Here is a 20,473-nt window from a genome sequence, read left to right on the forward strand (position 1 = left end):
GATTGCTTTGAAGCCAGAAATTATAGACAGGTAAATGGAAATAGGAAAATCCCACCCTAATTCTAGCATTATTCTTGGTTCTCTTCTGAAATGCTGGGCTCCTGCCAAGTCTATGAACATTTTATGGCAAACGCTGAGTCACAGGCAAGACAGAAACCTTGCAAGACAGAAAAAGGAGGCAGGAGAGATGCACACTCCTTGCATTTAGGAACTGCAGAGGAGAAGCAGGACAGAATGTGTTAACGCACATTCAGAGCGTGGGCAGGGAGGCACATTACATTACAGCATCAAGGCAGCAACTCCAGACTGTGTACAGGCATAGTCCTTTGGAGGGAATTGTTTCCCTTTTCTTCCTGCTAGCAAGTTTAGGAAACAGCCTCTGACTGCTCTCCTGTAATCAAACACGAGGTGGATCTTTCACTGTAGGAAGATTTGGGAATGCCACTGTTTAGGGCCTGTTGTAACGAACAGCGCCTACAAGTGTTGTGTAACCTGTATTCTCAAGAAACTTCATTCCTTCACATCTGCCAATGCCTTATGTTTTTGAGAAAGTGGCTCAAATTTGTGTTTCAATTTTCTTATCTTTAAACTTAGGAAAGACCATTTCAGGATACTGTGAGGTTACCTTGTCACTGTTTGACATGGTATTGCCACTTGCAGAGATAGTATCAGAAATTCGCAAAAACCTGAGCTTTGAAAGAAAGGATGGCTGACTCTCTGAACTTTAGGTCACGCATATTAATCCCATAACTATCTTGTAAAAATTGCAATATATATTCCACCTTTGAGAAAGGAATTTCACTATGCAACTACAAAATATCAGTTAAAGCACAGAATACAAAACAAACATCACAAAAACATTCTCTCAAACGTTAAAAGAAATCCCATTTTTAAACAATAGCACTGGGTGAAATTTAAATAAAGACACCAAACAAGATATCAAGTCTCAAATTAATAGCAGAAATATTAACAATTGATGCTTTTTAGGTGGTAAATAGAGAAGGAAATTAAGAGAAACCCAGTATTTCATAGTTATAAGTTTTATTTTGGAAAATGTAAACCTCACTAACCATGCATACAAGTTAAGACAATATTTTACAGTTCTTAATTTTCTTCCTTTTTTCATTTTTTTCCTTTTATAGTTGCATAGGACATTATCACAATATATAATCTATGCAATACAAAATACATAAAAAGTTACAGCAGAGCAAGAATAGATGAACATATAACTGTACAACTGTAATACTTCAATGTAGTGATTTAAAGAGTTGAAAAGTGAGCCACAGAAGCTTTCATGTGCTGCTGACAAACCTGTACAAGTGAGGGTGACACTGGCAGCTTTACTGCAGCTGCAAGTTTAGCTGTGGACACGTGCACACTCCCCGGCACACGCGCCCCCGGCCCCCACTCGGGCATGTGCTGCTGGAAAAGCACACGTGCACACACACACACGTCCCCCACATGCACAACAACACCAGTAAATGCACCTGTAACCAGAGATGAAACTCAACCACAGATCTCCAACAGGTTCAAAATGTCCAAATGCAATGGCAATTGGATCTAGGAATTTGGTTCAGGCCCATCACTGGTTATAATGAAATGGATACCTATTTTTGCTCTGTAGACATCCCTTCATTAGTCAGTGTGTAGTATAGACACACTGCAGTGTATTTATGTATACACACATACACTATACAATATACACATATATATCTACTTATATATATATGTGTGCATATACTTATATAAATCCATATATATAAATATATATATATTTATAAAAACCTATACCAGTGGATGGGCTTTTGCATTCTATATTCTGGCTTATGGGATAAACAAGAATAATTTGGGTATTTTCTTCTGCCTAAGGCTATAGCTCTTATCCCCGAGAGTTACAAATACAGATGTTCATCATACCATTCACTGACATAGACTAGATGTTAGCACCCAATGCACAAACAGATGGTGTGATGGAGTAAAAGAGCACCTGAAAGTTAGTTTGTAGGCATGACCTGATGAAATTAGTAAATCTAATGACAATGAAAAGGCAAAAACAACACTGCACTTCACAAAGTACAAATCCTGTAACTCATGACAAAACACTGGAGACGAGCAGTTGTGAAATAGGATGCTCCTCACACAGCCTTTACTGCCTGGCTGTGAGACAAGGAGAGTGCTGAACGTCTGGGCAGAGGGTAATGAGGTTTAAAGGTGTGCAGAGGCTCTCAAAGCTACAACTTCTTGCAAGGGTTAATGCAGTAAAGAGGGTGGGATACAGACAGGAATTAGGTGTTACCATCAAACAGAGGCTTCTGATGACTTGTCAAAAATATATACCTTTGCAGTTATGTAAACAGATACTAGGCATGTATTATAAAAGCAAGGAACAATTAATTTGCAGATACAAAAAATTCTCACAAAATCTAGCTGCCAGGAATTTACCAGCACTGCTTTCTAAGAAGCAGGATGAAAACTGAGTTCATGTTACCACTAGACCTTTGCACAGGGAGAGGTTAATGGAAGGGGTGAATGAGTTTCTAAGAGCATCTTCAGTTTCACCTGGTAGCAAGGTCATGATTTTCACTTGCACCAATTTCCTGTAGAAAGGCAGTTGAGCTCAACACTTAGAGAAGTTAGAATCATGGCTGGAGAAAAACAAACTTTCCAGGGCTTTCATAATAATAACAAAGCTGTTGCTATCACCTCAAAGGAAAAAAATAAATCACGGCAATGTTGTATTTTGTGAGAACACCTCAACAGACTGCATGAGGAAAGGAGGAGGCAGGAGAGATGCACACTCCTCCAGATGGAGAAGCCTGCACCTTGCCAGAGCAGCATTTCCTGAGTATGACATGTTTGCTCCTGTGCCAGGAGACAGTTTTAGATTACACTGCTGGGTGAAACAACAGAAGGGTAAAAATCTGAGGTTAGTTTGGATCAGCAAACAGATTTCAAAACATAATTTGAGCTGTTCTGACTTCTCATGTCTGCAAAACTCAGGAGGAACCATCATAAGAATGGAGTCTAATGACCTTGCTGATCATCAGACATTTCTAGCAGATGCTAGAAAACCCCACTCTTTTCTCATATGAAAATATTAAGAGAAGTTTTTGTTTACATTTAATTTTGGAAAATACTAGTGGTTTGGAATTTATCATTTTATCCTAAAACTACAAAGTATTAAACTTTTAATGGAGATATTTGAAACTCTGTCTGGGATTTTAAAACACAGTAACTTGACTGTCAGCCTAATACATGCCGAGGTATTTACAGCCAAGATGTAAAAACAAAAAAGTTTTAACAACCAATTTCAGAGTATTTCCTGAAAGTGTTACTATGTTGGCTATATACAGCCCCATGGTGTTCTCATTAAATTAACTGACTGAAATGGAATTTTGACTTTGAACCAATTTATTTTCTCCTGCTTAAACTTGAAAAATTATTAGTAAAATCTATGAAGAATATGAGCAAAGTATTACTTAACTGTTTGAGTTAAAGATTACATAGTTCTATGTCCCTCAGAAGAGGTTGTCCCAAAACCTTTATAGCCTATAATCTCAGTACTAATAAAACCTGGTGCAAATATTCCTTCTCCAGGCTAATAAAACAACTTGTTTGTAATAAAGATTGCATAAACTAATTCATGCTGAATTGTTAAGTCCTAAATAAGTGAAATGGAGTGGTTCCTCCTTTCCTGAAGATTAAATGATGCTCCTGTTGGAACAGGTGATTTTACAGCAAAATGAATTTGGAACATGAAGTCTGTAATGTTTGCCAGTACTTAGTGCTCCTTTTGATTTTCTTGCTCCCCCCCTCCTCCATATACCTCACTTAAGGTATAATGATAATGAGAAATGTGTTTGACTTGTTTTGAAGTATGTGCACAAGACAGAGGTGACCTGTAGAATTCCTTGAGCTAGGTATCTGAAATGCCTCTCTACTAACTACAGCACAAGAGCACTTCTAGGAGTGACAGAAATTATTGGAATGTGAATTCCTGTTACCTGAATTCTATCAAGTTGTTAAAATTTTGCATCTTAGTACATGAGATTAAAAAAAAAAAAAAAAAAAAAAAGGAAATCCGTTGAGGCCAACAGATCTGCTTTTCCCCCAACTCCAGAGCTTGGGTAACTCGTCACATTAACTCTATTTGTCACCTTGCAAAAAACCCTTACTATGTTCTTTCATTTTCTGTGAAATGAAACAGTAGAATTGTGCCTCTCACAAATTCCAATTCAAAGGGGGAAATTAACAGAGGTGAAACCTGAAGCAAATGAACATGAAAAAAATACTGAAAAAATACATCTGCACTTGTTTAGATTTATAGTTGTATTTGTATTGATAAATACTTAGAGTATTTATCTGGGCAAGTAATAGAAGATGTAGTATTAGGAATAATGTATATTATGGAAGTACCTATGAAACTACTTGGAAATCTATATTAGCTTCTCACAGTTAACATACAGTACAATAAAACCTTGCAAAACTGGATCAATGCAAAGCAGCAAGTAAGATACAGGTTCATTGGGAATCTGGAGGCATTCACTGAATATCCAGGTTTGGCATAGAGAGTTTCTTTTCACCATGCTACACTTAACTGCATTTAAACCCTACAGAAAAAACAGCAAACACCCCAAAATTCCAGAATCAAAAGGACCTGAATTGATAATATGCACCATCAGACTCAGAAAAACCAAGGAATGTGTATTTGCTGCCACTGAAGTTTTCAGTACATCACTATGCTTCTGGTCTGTTACTATATTTTCTACCATATAAAACATAAAAAACCTTGTGCTCTATCTAGTGTTAAATATTTGAAAGTTATGGAAAACTAGCCAATATTCCCTTTCTGTTATTAAGCAGTTATTCAGAAATAAGAGCACCTTGCTTTATGCTGGTATGTGTATTTTTGAGAAACTTGAAGTAGTGCTGAGCTATAATGTCATTTTATTTTAAACTTAAAAATGCATATTTTATTATTCCAGTCAGAAGATATCTTATGATTTTCACTTCCTTTTATCAACTACCACAATTTTGATGCAACAGAATACAGAAACTATATCTTGGCCAATTTTTCTTTCTAAGATACAGCTGTACAGTAGGTAAGTACCTTGATAACAGTTTTGGTGGGCATTGGTTCAGTAATGCTATTTCTGTAGGTAATTAAAAAAAAACCCAAACAAACCAAAACAAAACAAAGGAAGAAGAAATAAAGGAAATTGTTCAAGTCAGTGTGGTTTGATTTAAATATTCTGTTGGTCCCATACTGAGCAGGCAGTGCAGACAGCTTAACAGCTTGGAGAGTGACAACAGAATGCCTTGGAGATTCCAGGCCACCTTGCCATAAAATGTTACCCAGTGTAAATTTGTTTCTTTGTCATTTAGGTTACTCATTTAAGGCATCTTGTTGACAAATTTTTCTCAGAATTTTATCTAGCATGAAACAAACCAACAAAGAAGTTTATCAACCTCACAGAGATTTTTGCAATTGGAAGTTGGTTTTGGAGCATCTTCAGCATGAAGTGAGAAGACAGCTTGCTACCACAGGCAGAGGGCAGCTTGAAGAAAGACAAGATTCCTGCTTGGAGACTCCCCAACACAGGTGTATCATCAGGAAAATGAGCAATGGAAGAGTCCAGTACTACATTCCAGTATTGGGCTGGTTTCTGTATTGTTTGCTTGTTTTTTATTTTTTCCCCAGTGTGTGAAAGAACCTAACAAAAAGCTTCTGAGTGCAATTATATTTACAGAGTAAGGCCGTGGTTAGGGTGTGTCTTCATTGTAATTATTGTGTAACATAAATATCCATCCCTGAGAAAGGAGAAGGGGGACACAAATCCAACACAGTTGATTTTTAAGTGTATGTATGCTTATATTGTGCAATCTGGTTTTACAAACTACTTCGACACCTGAGGTGAATTAAGCAGATTTTTTTTCCTTTTTTTAAGATTTTTTCATTTTCTTATAAAGAATAATGAAGAGGATCCATAAATGGTTGCAAAATATATGAAATATTGAGACAGCAGGAGTCACTAAGTGTAACATGTAAGTCTGTCTGTCCATGAGGTTAGAATAGCCACTTGTGTGGTTGGGTAAAGAAAATCTGACTAAAAATTGCAGTGGGAGGCAGCTATTTACTGATTTTTAAAAAAGAGAGGGCGGGAACTGAAGGAGGGGAAGCAACAGAGTTTTTAAAATGTGTGCAACACAAACAAAACTCCACGTTAGGCATTAGAGGCAAAGTGCTGACATCCAGTGCAGGTAGTCTACGGGGAGCTGGCGGGGCTGATGGTGGGGCTGGAGGCGTCCGAGCGGCTGTAGTCACTGACGGAGCCTGTCCTGGAGCCGCTGCCGCTCCGCCTCTTCAGCATGCTGGGGTGGAAGTCGGCGTGCCGCCGGGCGTGCTTGGTCAGGTGGTCGCTGCGCATGAAGCGTTTCTCGCACAGCGGGCAGCTGAACTTCTTCTCTCCGGTGTGAGTGCGGTAGTGCCGGGCCAGCTCATCCGAGCGAGCGAACTTCTTGTTACAGCCCTGCCAGTTGCATTCAAAAGGCCGCTCACCTGCAGGGAGCAAACACGGCACGGTTAGAGGGAGAGCAGTGTCTTCCATGGGTTATTTTTTTGATGCAGAATATAGAATAAAAAGGTTGGAAGCAGGGTGAATGCCACTTGGCAATAAGCGGATGGAGGTGTTACCCTCTGCTGGAATAGGCTGCTGTGGTATTCCAACCCATTAAAAAATGCTGTCAAACTAGTCATGCACCTTGTTTGATAACTGGGTCTTCAGGGATGCTGGGCTCCTGATCCTTTCATGGATATCTCATATCTCCTGTGATCTGTTGAACTTTATGACTTAATAATATCTGTACTGAGCTTTATAGTATATTCATTTATTTCTCCAAGCTGTCCCTATGTGTCTGACCAAGTGCTGAACTTCAGAAGGCATGACGGGGTTTTGTTCTTCAGCTGTTCAAAAAGTTATGGTAAAACTGCAAAATGGCAATTTTGAGGCTCTGGATGTAGGCTCTCCCCTTGTGTTCTCCACAGCTGTGCCTGTTTTTCTGCATTTGCTACGAAGTACTGCAGTTTCCCTTGTTCCCTGCCTTGGGTCTCACTCAAGTGAGGCAGGGAGTGCTGTATTCCAGCAGGGGACAGGTGTCACCTTGAAGGCACCAGCCTTTTTTGAATAGCTAACATAAACCTCATGAGCTGTGGCACTTGAGCTGGGAGCAAGGAGCAGTGAGCTCTCAGAAGGAGTGATCTGGTGACCTGGTGCAGTTCTGAACAGATCTCAGCCATGGGACAGAGGCCTGGTGCCGTTTTAGGGCCATGCACCGTGGTAGATGTGCAGCCTAGGAAGCTCTGCAGAGGCTGCAGACAGGAGTATTGTTTTTGGATAGATGGGTTTCTGCAATCTATTCCCAGTTTCATCACTGATGTGCTGCATAGCTTGGGCACCTCATATTATCTGCTTCCATCCTTAGTTTCTCCATTTCATAAAAATGAAAATGGTAAATCATTAAATTTGCTGTCTACTACATCTGCTTATTAGTTTGGTTCTTACTGTCACTGAGTCTGAACATCACACGTTCTTTAATTGTTATTAATTGAGAACATCTTATTCTTTTGTGAATACCTAAATACATAGACTTAGCATTTTTGGTAGTTGTAATTTTATTAACTTCCTACTTGCACAAATCCTAGCATTTCTAATTCTGAATAGCCTGTTCAAGACGCTCAAAGAGCTACATAAATTCTGGGCCAAAATAAGAATTAAAAGTTCTCTCCAAAGTACACTGAATAGGAAATAAAGAAAGAAATTAGCCTCCTGGAGAAATTCGATACACCTTAATTAAAACTGTCAGAGATAAAAATTGACCCCAGCAAATCTTTAATCTAAGCAGACAATAATCTGCTTTAAATTCACAGATTTGGCAATAACATTTATCTCCAGAATCTGCTCAGGAGGCTCCTGCTCAGAAAAATAGTTTTATAGGTTCCTTTTCTCTCTGTTCATGAGGCCCCCGAGATACTTCAGCCAAATCTCAAACAGTGTTTCAATGAACAGACAAGCAAGGATTTTAGAAATAGCATTTTGTTCAAGAATCTGGAGAGAGCAACTGTCCCTGATATTTCCTTGATTATTTAGGAGAAAGACCAAAGCTCATTAAAACCAATTGTTCTTAAGCACATTTGGTGGATTTCATGACACCTACAACCAAAATGCATCGTGCAGTGGTTGCATCTGTGCAGTACACACAGATATTGTTGTATGGAGAACTGTGACCACCCCACCTAGGAACTGCATAAGGCACCAAAGATGAACAGAACTGGCTTCCCCTGATGTAGAGCCTAAAAAATTCAGGGTTACACAAATGAATTTAGGAATAAAACCACAACCAACTGAATTTAAAGGATATAGTCTTGTTGCACAAAATAACCCATGCAAATCCATTCAGTGTCCTCCTCAGCCTTATTCTGCCCACAAACTGTCAGGGACTGAACTCTCCATCTGCTGCTAGAAACAGGAAACAAATGTATTCTGGCTGTTTGTCATATATCCAGTTGTGTTCTTAGATGTGTTCCTGCCTGTGGTGGGACATGCCTGGGGTGTGACAGCCCTGTTGTGCGACCACATTCACTGGTCTTTTCCCCATGTTTTGGTCATACTACAGATATACATCTAAGAGGACTTTAGAACCCTTGTAAGAAGGACAGTGAGGCACTGCCTTGGGGTAGATCTGGCCTGCAGAATCACAGCTCCTCATCCCTGAGCTGTGCCATCAGTTTTTGCTAAGACAATGGTATTTGGAGGTTTCTGTTGCCTGAGTTAACATTTCTGTTTATTTCCATTACAAATGGTATCAGCCAATATTCTCCACTTGAAGAACTGTCCCATGAAGTGAGTGCTTTCAGACAAGGAAGGCACAAGTTCTCATGCAATGTTGACACCACCCTGAAGCACAGGGAAAATGGTACCTTCTGTTCCAATCAGTTTAATGGCACCAGCTGCTCCTGTCCATGATTCTAGCATTTGGGAGCCAGCAGTAGGCACAACATTCCAGTTCCTAAAGAGAGGTGGTTCTGAAGCAGAATTGCGTAAGCTCAGTGTTATCCAGCACTAGCAGGTGATGAAGGTATTGCACAACTTATCTCCCCTTCTCCTCACTGCACATCAGGTCTGGATGAGAACATTCAGGTTCCCACTCATGTGTCTGATTTGATGTTGATGGTGGTGAGGATTTGGGTGCTGAGCCAAAAAATGTGGTATTTCTTCCACTATATTTCTACAATCTTGTACTTCTCCTTCCTAGGGACTATTTTCCTCCTCAGTCCTCTCTAGTCTTGATTTTATGTCTTCTTGGTACTTGGTTTTAAGTTTCTTGGCCAAGTGATTTTCCACTGACAGCTGGCATCACTCTAGCAGTGGTAACAGTTCTCTAGAGTACTTCCCAGCTTTGTTGAGGTTTAGCAATTCCTCTTCAAAGAAAAACTGTATTGTGAGGAAATGCTGTGTGCCTTGTGTGAAGATACAAGAGTCATTATTATTGTTCATAAAAAATTAGTACACAGTCTGGAAAAAAGTTGCTAGGGGGTATTAATTAAGGCAAGACCCAGCTGCTGCTCCAAAACCACACATGGAAATTCACAGTCTGTCATCATTCTCATCTTTCAAGCAGAAGGGATGTGGTTTTCTGTGCAGGTAAGTTATATAAATGTCCTTTTACCAGCAGTAAAGCAATCAACAGAATGAGAGATTATATGAATTGATTGCCTAATCTCATTAGGGAACATGCAGCCACAGTACAACGTTCCTGCATAAGCAATAACCCATGGACATGTTGTACTCAACAGAGAGCTTTCACCATTAAAATGGCTGTAACACAACACAATAAGGATTCTTTCAGCTCCATTTCAGGAAATGCTGAAGTCAGAATTTTACCTTTATACACTGAGTGAAGAATTTGATCTTATAGATAATTGTAGAAGTGTTTTCACATATCTTAGATATGGCAGGAAACATATCAAACATGTGAATATGTATACTGAGTCTTAATGCTGTGCCTTGGCAGCAGCAGTACCTTTGTGCATTATGAGCCTTACTTACAGGTCTCCAAGAGTCCTAAGTTTCCAAAAGATAAAGATGCTTGAATATAAATTAATCAAAATGCAACTCTGCCTTCTTTATCTTTGGAGAGACAGGCAAAAGATGCCTTTAAAAGATAAGGAATACTGTAATTTTTTTTTTTTTTTACAATTTTAAATAGGTTTGGATATCCATGTTCCAAATCCTACTAAATGGTAACATTTCTGGCTCCTTTGCCAGGGCACATGGCATCTAACTTGTGTTTAAGTTACACAAACTGATGGAAAAACACCACACTGGAGAATTAGATTCAGCTGATCTCAACTGAAATTTACACAAGCAAGAACATTTTTGGCTTTTTCCTGAACTTCATCCAGTAAAAAAAAAAAAAAAAAAAGCAAAGCAGGTAGTGTAAAGCCACATTAGGAGACTTGCAGTGCTCACGAAGTGAAAGTACGTGAGCTCTGCAGGTGCACGGAGTTCTGAATTCCTTTCAGGGGCACAGGCCTTGCTGCTCATTGTCTGGCAGAGCAGCCTGCCAAAGGAAACCCAGAGTTGCCTGGGCTATAGAAACAGCATTAAAAAAATGCACCTCTATCCTCTCTTGCTGGAAAGGATTCGGAAGTAACTAGAGCCAGCCTGTTCTTATGATATTACATAAAGGTCCTTTGTATTATTCTGTATTTTTTCAATCATTATATAGTGAGGCAACTGTATGTAGATGTCTACTGCACTTGATTTGTACAATCCTTTTAGTGCACATACAGTTTTAAGGACTCTTTTCCTATATAGTGAGCCTCCTGTACAGACCCTGGAGTAATCTGCTTCCTGCTTCACCAATGCATCTGGCTGATATCCAGCATCTGAATGTCAATTAAAAAAATAGCAAGTACTGTATAGGCCTAAGAATACTTTAAAAATAACCTACTAATGACTGAAATGCCCAAACAGTTTGAGACAATTGTGAACATAACCATTTTCCAACTTAAGATGCAAAGATTAGGCAATTGTATGTGAAGTATTTGAAGTGTCCTATCCACTGCCCTACAGATTAGAGTATTGTCAAGTCAAACCACATACTGGGGGCTATTTTTTTCAATTTAACTCATGTAATAGCTCTGCACATTATGTTAGCATCTTGAAGCACATGTCAAGGCCATGCAGTAACAAAGAAATTTGTATCCTGGGAATTCCATGAGTGTCTGCAAAACCAGAAGCAGTAAACCAGAAACAATTTTCTGTGATCTCTGATCTGTTCTGCTGCTTCCCAGAACAGGGTTTAATGTTGTTATAAAAACAGACTAGAAGCCTGAACATGCCGCTGGATGCTATTCTTATATTTCTACATTTTCATATACATAATTAAGAGTATATTTGGAAACACAGATCAGCAGGCTGGGTGGGGAGGATGAGGGGCAGACAGTTAAATAGAGATGTGACTGAAGAGGCCTTCCTCCAGGAGAGGAAATGCTATCTTGGGAAAAACATTCAGCCAAGCAGACTATGTTCCTTGAGAGTGGGCTGTTACTAGGAAAAAAAAACCAAAACCAAAAACAACAAAAAAACCCTCAAAAAAATGAGGAAAGTTCATTCTTCAATAGTACTGATATGTATTTATGGCTGTTTCAATTTCTGATATTCTCTTATTTATAAAAAAGTCCTTCTGCATGGTCAAATAACAAAGGCATAATCTCAGTGCAAGAGAGAATAAGGCTTTGATGTTAGGCGAATGGTGGTTTCTTTATGAAGTATTTAAAAAGGGACCAAAAATTTCCAAAGCCTCAGAATCTCAAATTCCTATAAGATGAAACCACTTAGTTTTAAATTAATGATTTTAGGGGTGATATTTCATAGCCAAATAAGCTAAATGCAATCGGGTTTTTTTTAATATCTGCTTTTTGTGTCTGTCCAATGGCTTTGGAGTATCTTGGCCACCTTCACACACATCTAGCAGAGGTAGCAAATTCAGCAATATTAAGGTTCACTAGTTCCAGGGAAATGAGGATGTTTTAGTAATGTTCTCAGTGAAAAGTTATAGGGTGAATTAGACTGTCACTAGACACCGGAAACCCAGTGTGGGAGTGTGATATGAATGTCCAAATCCAAGAAAAGCTCCCATTAGAGTTCCCATGTTACTGGACACTGGCACATAATAGTCCTGTGCCCCTAGGACACACAGCAACAGCAGCTAGGTTGCATTAGGACCTGCAGGCAGGAGCATGCAAAGTCCTTCCTGCTAATTCCATTATCTGTCATGTGACCTTTTTTCAGGAACTGGAGTTCTCAGAATTCCTGCAGGCACAAACCCAGGCATCTACAAAGTTCATTCACTTTGAAGTGTGCACGTCTTTATTTTGACCTTAACAAATCCAGTCACTACATTTATAAATTACTGGATCTTATGTTTCCTGTGTGCTTAGGAAACTACTACTGAGCAGGAGTGCAACAGCTACCATAACATCCATGACTGAAATCCTTGGTTTATTTTCTGTACTTCAAGGTTTTCGTTAAGTTGTTTAGACATGAATGTTTCTTGAAAGGGGAATTTCCAAGTGGCAAGTTTATATTTGAAGTCCATGTGTGTTACCGTTTGCTGTGGAAGTGTTTGTATTACTCCATCTGGGAGCACAGATTACACCCTGTGATTTATCTGTTACAGCCATAGTAACTAGAACAACTCAAATAGCAAATGACGAGCACACACAGTGAGATACTATAATAACAGCTACAATGCCAGAGAAACAGAAGTAGTGAAAAATTCCTGCCCTAGCCTTAACCACAGACAGGTCTGTCTGAGAATCAAAATAGTCATTTGGTGTGTTCCATGCAGATATCTGGTCCTCTTAAAAAAATAAAAACTCACTTTCACCAAAATGGAAACAATTTTTTTAAAGCAGATTGCGTTCTGTCAGTTATATTCTCAGCTTTTATTTCAAACTTGTTCGATGATGTCTTAAAAACACCATTTATAATAATTTTAACTACTTAACTGTATTTTTATCAGCTACATTTGCTTCTCTTTTGTCAAAGCAGAATCATTCAAGCCTATTCCATCTATTTTTTTCCTCCCAGGATCCTCCATCACATAATCTTTCTATTGTCTAAAATATGCATTCCATCATATTTACTGAATCTCTTTTCAAGCAGGGCTGCCCAAGCTGAACTGCTCCAAGTATCTATATCTTACCATTTAAAAAATATCCATGTTTTTTATCCTGTATTTTTGCACAGTGAATTAAGAATCTGAAATTTGATTTACCAAGTCATTTTCTCCCTGCCATTTTAACTCCTGATTGACTCCTGTTTAGTTCTTGCTTCATCTCTGTTGCACACCACTGTGTGTACAGTAAATTAAGTTCTGTGTTCCACTCCCAGCTGAAACCTAGTTCCAGACCATTCTGCACACTACTGTGTGTACAATATATTAAGTTCTGTGTTCCACTCCCAGCTGAAACCTAGTTCCAGACCATTTCACACTAACAGCAAGTAGTTAGAAGTTATGTTTCAGGATCTGGAAAATAAATCTTACAGCAAATTTGCTTTAAAATGAAATGGCCTCAAATCTAATAAAAAAGGTATTGCTATATCCTTTGCTAAGGTTTTGAATAGAAAAGGGAAATAAAGGCTAAAACTATGTGGATAACTTTTTCCTGCTCAATTGAAAAATTTTAAAGACTCATTGAATTGCAGAGTTATGCAAACAAAGAAACCCATAGTAATTTTATTTTTAGTTGACCAAAATGATTTACTTCTTTCGGTATGGATTTTGTAACACTATTTAAATTCCTTTTGCTTTGGAAACAGTTTTCAAGACAGTGAGGATGTTAATCTGAAATGAATTAATAAAACACACTAACACATAACTTTTCTGAAACAAAAAAAAAGTCAGTTTAAACAATTTTCTGACTACTTGTCATTGAAAAACTGTTCACCAAAAAATGTAGTTCCTGTAGTTCTTGCTAGTAAAGAAATACAAAATTTCTAATATTCTTCATTAACATTTCTTGGCAGCTTTCTATCCATGAAGACATTTTATTAAGTGACTAACTGGAGATGTGATCTTCGAAGGAAACAATTTCATTTGTGCTTTCTACTTCCACTAAACTCCCTGTGTTTATAAGCACAAGGGAATTGCGAAGACAGCCAAGGGTAATGACCATGAAAGTTTATCTTCCACAGAGAAATCTTGGAATAGATTTTAGATCTATGCTGAAAACGTGACTGAGAATATGCCCTGTGGCATTGCAGTTTGACCCAAAAAGCCTTGGGTGATTCCCTACAGCATGTTAAGTACAAGAAACATTTTCCGGAGTTACGCTGAGCTGCTTTCACTTCCTTCTACTTTTGTCCTCTGGAGTCATTTTGCAAACTGGTGGTAAAGTGATGCAGCCTTCAAAACACTGTGTCTGTTTTGAGTTCTCCCTTCAAAGAGTACAAAGATTCACTAACGTGCCATGCACTGCCACGACAAAGAAACAACCAACCCAGAGCTCATGCTGGAAAGACCAAGCATATTTTCCAAATATGTATTTTTATGATCTCTGCACTGTTACAGTGTAATTCCATAGATATATTGTGAATTTTATTTTGGTTTTCTTCTCTCTAGCTATGTTCACACTGCTATTCCACTCTGCTAGAGAGTACTCCAAAACACAGGTAGTCTTGCTGGGCAATTGAGAAATTCAATTCTTTCCTATCAACTGAAGATCACAGAAAAGCCATTAAAATCCCTTCAGGATTTCCAATTTGAAATTCACATCTGTAGACCTGAGCAATGAGATGCTACTTGTTTTACTGCATCCTTGTACTAAGACACATAATGCCAATATTTGGCTTTCTCCTGAGCAGTTTGTCACTTCCTGGTTTCAGAAGAGTTCATGCTCTGTCTCCTCCTTACACAACCCCTCCCTGTCTTGTGTGTTCCTTTCTCTTTTAAAACTACAAAAATCAACTGCACTAGGCCAAGGCTTTGTGAAGCTCTGAAGTCAATTATATAGACTATATGTAGTCTATATAATTGATAAACAATAAAGCACAGTTGCGGGGGGTGGGTGGGGGTGTGGGTGTGTTAAATATGTTAAAGAGTTTTTCTCTTGAAACACAACCAGAGACAAAATCACTAAGGTGAGTTTAGCATTCAAATTCCTTCCTTTTGTTATGGGGACTACATATAGGGACACAAATTTTGGATTCATCCTCTCTAGAAGTAACTGGAGTCTTAAAAGCTATTTCAGCAAAGCAGCTGAATAACACATAACATTATTAGCTGAACAACACATTGAAGCAACAGCACTTCCATAACTTTCTGAATAATTAACTAATCTGGTCATCCACTCATCACTTAGATATGAATGTGTGCATCTGATGACTTGATCTGATGCATCAGAGGAATCCAGTGGAATAGAAAAGCCAGCAGAAAGGTAACTCTCAAAGTGAAGGCTGAGAAAGGGAGTGTGAAGGAACAGAGCCATGTAATGTCTAAAACAGCCCTATGGCTTAGGGATTCCTCATCACTCTTTTAAGCAAGGGTCACAAATCTGCAATTACTAGCGAAATGATGGGAGTTCATTTAGTAAAAGTTGATGAGGGCATCTTTGGTTTTGCTCCCCTCCCCAGCTTCCCATCACAAAACTGCTAGGAGCTGCAACAAAGAAGGCAAGAATCAATGCTCTTTCTTGTTGGTATCTAAAGCACTGAAATTTAGCAAAGCAGCTCCAAATCCTACCAAGGTGTTTCTGGGGCCCTTAGGGTTGATCATATACAAATGTAGTAAGAGCAGGTCCTCTCGGATGTAAACTTGCTCATTGATGCTCTGGGTGCTCTGGTTAGACATGTTAGCTAAGGAAGAGATGCACACATGTCTTGTCCTTACAGGAGTATGAAGGATGGTCCCCACATCTCACAGGGCAGGTAGTTTTCTTTTCATGGCTAGAAAAAACTTTTTGGCAGCAACTGCATTACTGCTGTATCTTCCAGGAGGCCTTGTCAAAGTCTACATAAATATTATCTCTCTCCTGACCCTTTTCTGTCATACTTGCTGTAGTTTTGCTATGTGACTGTACTGATAGCATGGACACTTACAATGCACTACCAGTGGAGAATTACCTGTTAAGTCTGTAAAGCTGTGAGCAATCAAAACTCTAGCCATCTCCTACAAAGGAGACTCCATCATCAAGAAAAATGGTAATTTACACAATTGTATGAGCTGGTGTTTACAATGCATAAAATTTCAAAATTAAGGTATTAATCTCCTTATAGTCCAATATGGATTTATCATTGTTACCTAATGCTCTTTGTGGATTCCATTTTAACTCTGAAATAGTAAAGTTCACTATTTCACTCCTTCTCAAAGGTTTGGACACATGACCAAAATGGAGACCTCTCATCTATGAAAAGAGAGACATCTGAGCCATTAGGACACCCATGAGGCTGGAAATGTACCCAGCTAGCAGGGACAACTTCCATATCTAGGAGAGTGCAGACTGGAATGGACCCTGCCTGCCCCACAGGAATAACGCCTATCGATTGTGCTTCCATTAAGTGCAATGCCTTTGTTTGCATGGACTTTGGCCACAGCCAATTATAAAAGCAGCATTTTTTTACCTTCTTGCTGGAATATATGGGTAAATAAAGCTCTTACACTGAATACCAATGACAAACCTAACTTTAAAAATGAAAGGCAGTGGCCTCAGTGATAGAGTTTAAGTTCTAAGATAATGCAAACTAAATGTTGGGCTTTCTATCAAAGTGAAGTACCAGCAATCGCTGCACATAATTTCTGTTCACTAAGCCTAAAACTCTTACTGGGGCTCCTTATCTCTGAGGTATTAAATCCTAGACCAGCGCTCAGTAAAACAGCTGAAATTCACTAATTTAAAAGAGCAGCAACTTCCACTTGATTTTCTCTCTCCTGTGGCTTGTTCCAAGAATGGAGATCAATAGCTGACCCTTTGACTTTGCATTTAAATGCCAGATAATTAAATTGTGTTATGCTGAAATGATGAAGTGATGAATTCTGGGGAGAGGAAGATGTATCTTAGCTATGTGTCATTTGCAAACCACACTGAAGTATGACACTCAGCAAAGAAGGGAACTCTAAAGTTTACTATAGTAGCCCTTTAATTACTGCATTTTTCTAATTTTTTCTACTCAGCTGTATAAATGTAATAAAGAAGGATGATTATTTAAACATCTATTGTGATTAGAAAAGAAAAAAACATCTGTAAAAGAGCCTTGAAACACATCTAGGTATTACTGAATGACAAAAAAACTAAATGATGGTGATTTTTTTTCCTTTTTCATTGGTCAATTAAACTTTTAAATAAATATACTTGAAAAGAATACTGAAAATCCAAAAAATCCATGTGCTAATCAGCAAATCTGACCTATTGCATCACCCCAGCAAAGGAATTTCAGCCTAGAGTTCTTGCCTTGAGCCAAAAAATTTGTTGTTTAAGGGACTTTCTTCATTCCTTTCATACAAAGATTGGGGCTTCAGCACAGGTCAGAAAAGTCTGGCCTCTTCAAACAGACTAACATTGATGAAGGTATGTGGGATTTTGTTCTTTTTCTGTCTTGTTGATGAACCAATTCAAACCTTTTAAAGTGACAAGGGACAAGAGTAGGGCTTTCCAAATGCATGTAATAATAAGCACTGTTTTTATTGAACGAGTCCAGTTAAAAGCTGAAAGTAATAATGTGGCCCTTGATGAGTACATGTGCCTTGTTCAGTCACCTGAGGTCTCGTGCTACTCCTGTTGCAGCACCCTAGCAATGCTGATCTGTTGTCTGCTACAAGCTTTTCAGCTGCACCACTCACCCTATGTTAGAGCAAACAAGGTGATTAATGACAATGTTATGCAGACAGCAACTGGAGCCAAGAAAACAAACTCCCCAGACTAGATTCTTTCTTCTCCAGAAAGGAAAAACGTCTTTCTGATAGTGGAAACAACAGATCCAAATGTATTTATGGGGATGGTGCAGTTAAGGTACCAACAGAAGCACAAGGTTTCCATTACAGACTCCTGTCCGGATCCTTCCTGTGCTACCTCAGAATTGCTCAGTCTGTTACCCAGCCCACTCTGCAAACCCAGAACAGCTCCAGATCAGATATCTGACTGTTAGCAGCTCCATGGGAGCTCTGGAGCATGACACTCTTTGGCATCCCATCCTTCTTCAGCCCACTCTTTACAGTGGACAAAAGACTACATTCTCCCTATAGAACACTTGTACCTCTCCTTCCAGTCTGCGAATTTCTCTTTGTGAAGCCCAGGATGACATGCTGACAGAGCTCACAGGCTCTCAAGCCATTCATTCTCAGTGGTGTGGTCATTGCATAGAGAAATTATATATGTAGCAGAACTAACCAATAGGTACTCATAGGTCAAATGGCAGGAACCAAAAATGGCACACAGTGACTTCTTAAAGTCATAACTTTTTTCACGAGATTCTTTTGCAAACATATATCCGTAGATAAAAACTTGAACCTGAAGATGCTTGTATTTCAAGAATGTTTGAAATCAAACCGAAACTTCATAAACCATCCCTGTCTGTACAGTGACCACAGGAACGACCTCTGCAATGGTTTAAACTGCTTTCAGTGGAAGTCTACCTCACAAATTTTTAGTTGTGGTGGCTTTTAAAAAAATGTGCATGGTAATGTTCATGATCTCTGATTAGACAATGGAAAAGTTTTAAGTGGGAGAGCAATTAAATAGGTAACAACCAATTATATTAATCTGGTGTTAACTGTGGGTGAATTCATGCTGAAACTGGGCAACTTTGGCTCCATGAGCTCTGCCCAGCAGTTGCATGAATAGCTGCAAAGAAGAAATCATATGACCTCATGAATCAGTCTTTTCTCTGTTGACATATCAATGACTTTTTTATTATTCTATTCTACTAAAAACAGGATAATGCTTGTAAAAGCAAAGCTTATCAAATTAATGAAAGGCTGTCCTGCTATGCAAAATAACAGACTAAAGGATTATTCATTTAATCTGAGACCTGCACTTTATTTATCTGAGTTCTGGAAGACGTTGAATGTCATTTGCCTCCAACTGAAGTGCACATACTTTGGCATGAACAGACCTTGCGGGTAAGTTATGACATTTCATGTGCACAGCAGCTTCCAGGATTTGGGGACAGGATGAGATTTCATTTTGCTAGAAGCCAAGCAAACAGAAGTTAGTGAAGTTGTCTTTGGCTGTAATTGTGAAATGTCTCCTTGTGAACTTTTGAACTGTTCAATCAACAACATCACAGTAACGCAGCATGCCTGAAACATGGGGCTTCAGCATTTATAAGCACAGCTAAAGCTGTAAAGCTAAGTGAAAAATCTGATATTGAGAGTTTATTGCAACTGTATGGAAGAGAGAGGGAGTGGGATTTCATGTTATTTTATTCTCATTCTGGCTGGATTCTTTGCCAGAGAGCAAGGTGGTGTTGAAGTAGTTTATGAGCAGCATCTGCCAATGGCCATATTGAGAATCCAGCCTCAGGGAACAGGCAGCTCTGGAAAGTAGTTTTATGGGCTGATAATCAAACACTAGATCTGTTACTTGACACAAGGCAGCTACCATTCAAGGTATGCATAAAACTATTGCACACACACCAAAATCTTCTGGCCAGATTGTTAAACCACTCTCCCCGTTTAAACAAAGCTTCAGGTTTTTTGTACAAAAGAGGAATTAGATTATATTGTAACAGTTGTAATGTTCTAAACTGCCCACTTTTAACACAGGTAAACTTTTTAGAAAAGACAATTTGCAATTCAACATTCAACTCTTGCAAGTCTCATTTCCATGTTCTGTTTTGTAAGTACCTTCCCTGTTTATTTTATATTGCATCTCCTTGCAGCCCCTTCAACCACAGCTGTATGAAAAGGAAAAAAGAGCACAAGTTACCTGCTCTACGAATGTTTTAAGCACATACTCATGCAGGCTTCATTCTTATATCAAATCAGAAAATAAGTAAGAGACGGTTTTCAGCACTTCTCTTGTTAACACCCTGGTGTGACACAGCCAAGTGCAGCTCAGCTGCCGGGAGCACCCGCCCTCCTGCCCGTTTGATGTCGGTTCTGAGGACAGCGGGCGCAGCTCCGAGGGAGTCGGCCCCACCAGCTGTGCCTGACATGTCAGGTCACGGCGTAGGAGAGAGGCCATGGCCAGGGCTGGAACTGAATGAATGGAGCATTTGCTGGATTGTGGAGGATCCGAGTCATGAGCTAATTATCTGAGCATGACTCTGGATGTGAGACATAACTGAAAAGCTGAGATCTTACGTAGAACACAGACATATTCCAAAGACAGCTTTTCCAAGGGCATCTTGAGATATACAACATACCTCTCAAAAATAGAGAGGTGTTTTTAAAAAACTATTTTACGATG

General features: G+C 39.0%; 1 protein-coding gene across 1 annotated transcript in view; it reads right to left on the reverse strand.

Annotated features, from left to right (window-relative positions):
• Positions 1-1,043: 1,043 nt before the first annotated feature.
• KLF13 (Kruppel like factor 13) overlaps positions 1,044-20,473 on the reverse strand; it is a 33,384-nt gene continuing 13,954 nt past the window's right edge. The window contains exon 2 of the mRNA XM_041418711.1: positions 1,044-6,559. Within this exon, the coding sequence (XP_041274645.1) occupies positions 6,267-6,559 (293 nt within the window). The 3' untranslated portion in view covers positions 1,044-6,266. The remainder of the gene's footprint in view (positions 6,560-20,473) is intronic.

The sequence above is a fragment of the Onychostruthus taczanowskii genome, unplaced genomic scaffold (genome assembly GCF_017590055.1).
Source record: "Onychostruthus taczanowskii isolate IOZ18803 unplaced genomic scaffold, ASM1759005v1 scaffold6, whole genome shotgun sequence".
NCBI classification, from domain to species: Eukaryota; Metazoa; Chordata; class Aves; order Passeriformes; family Passeridae; genus Onychostruthus; species Onychostruthus taczanowskii.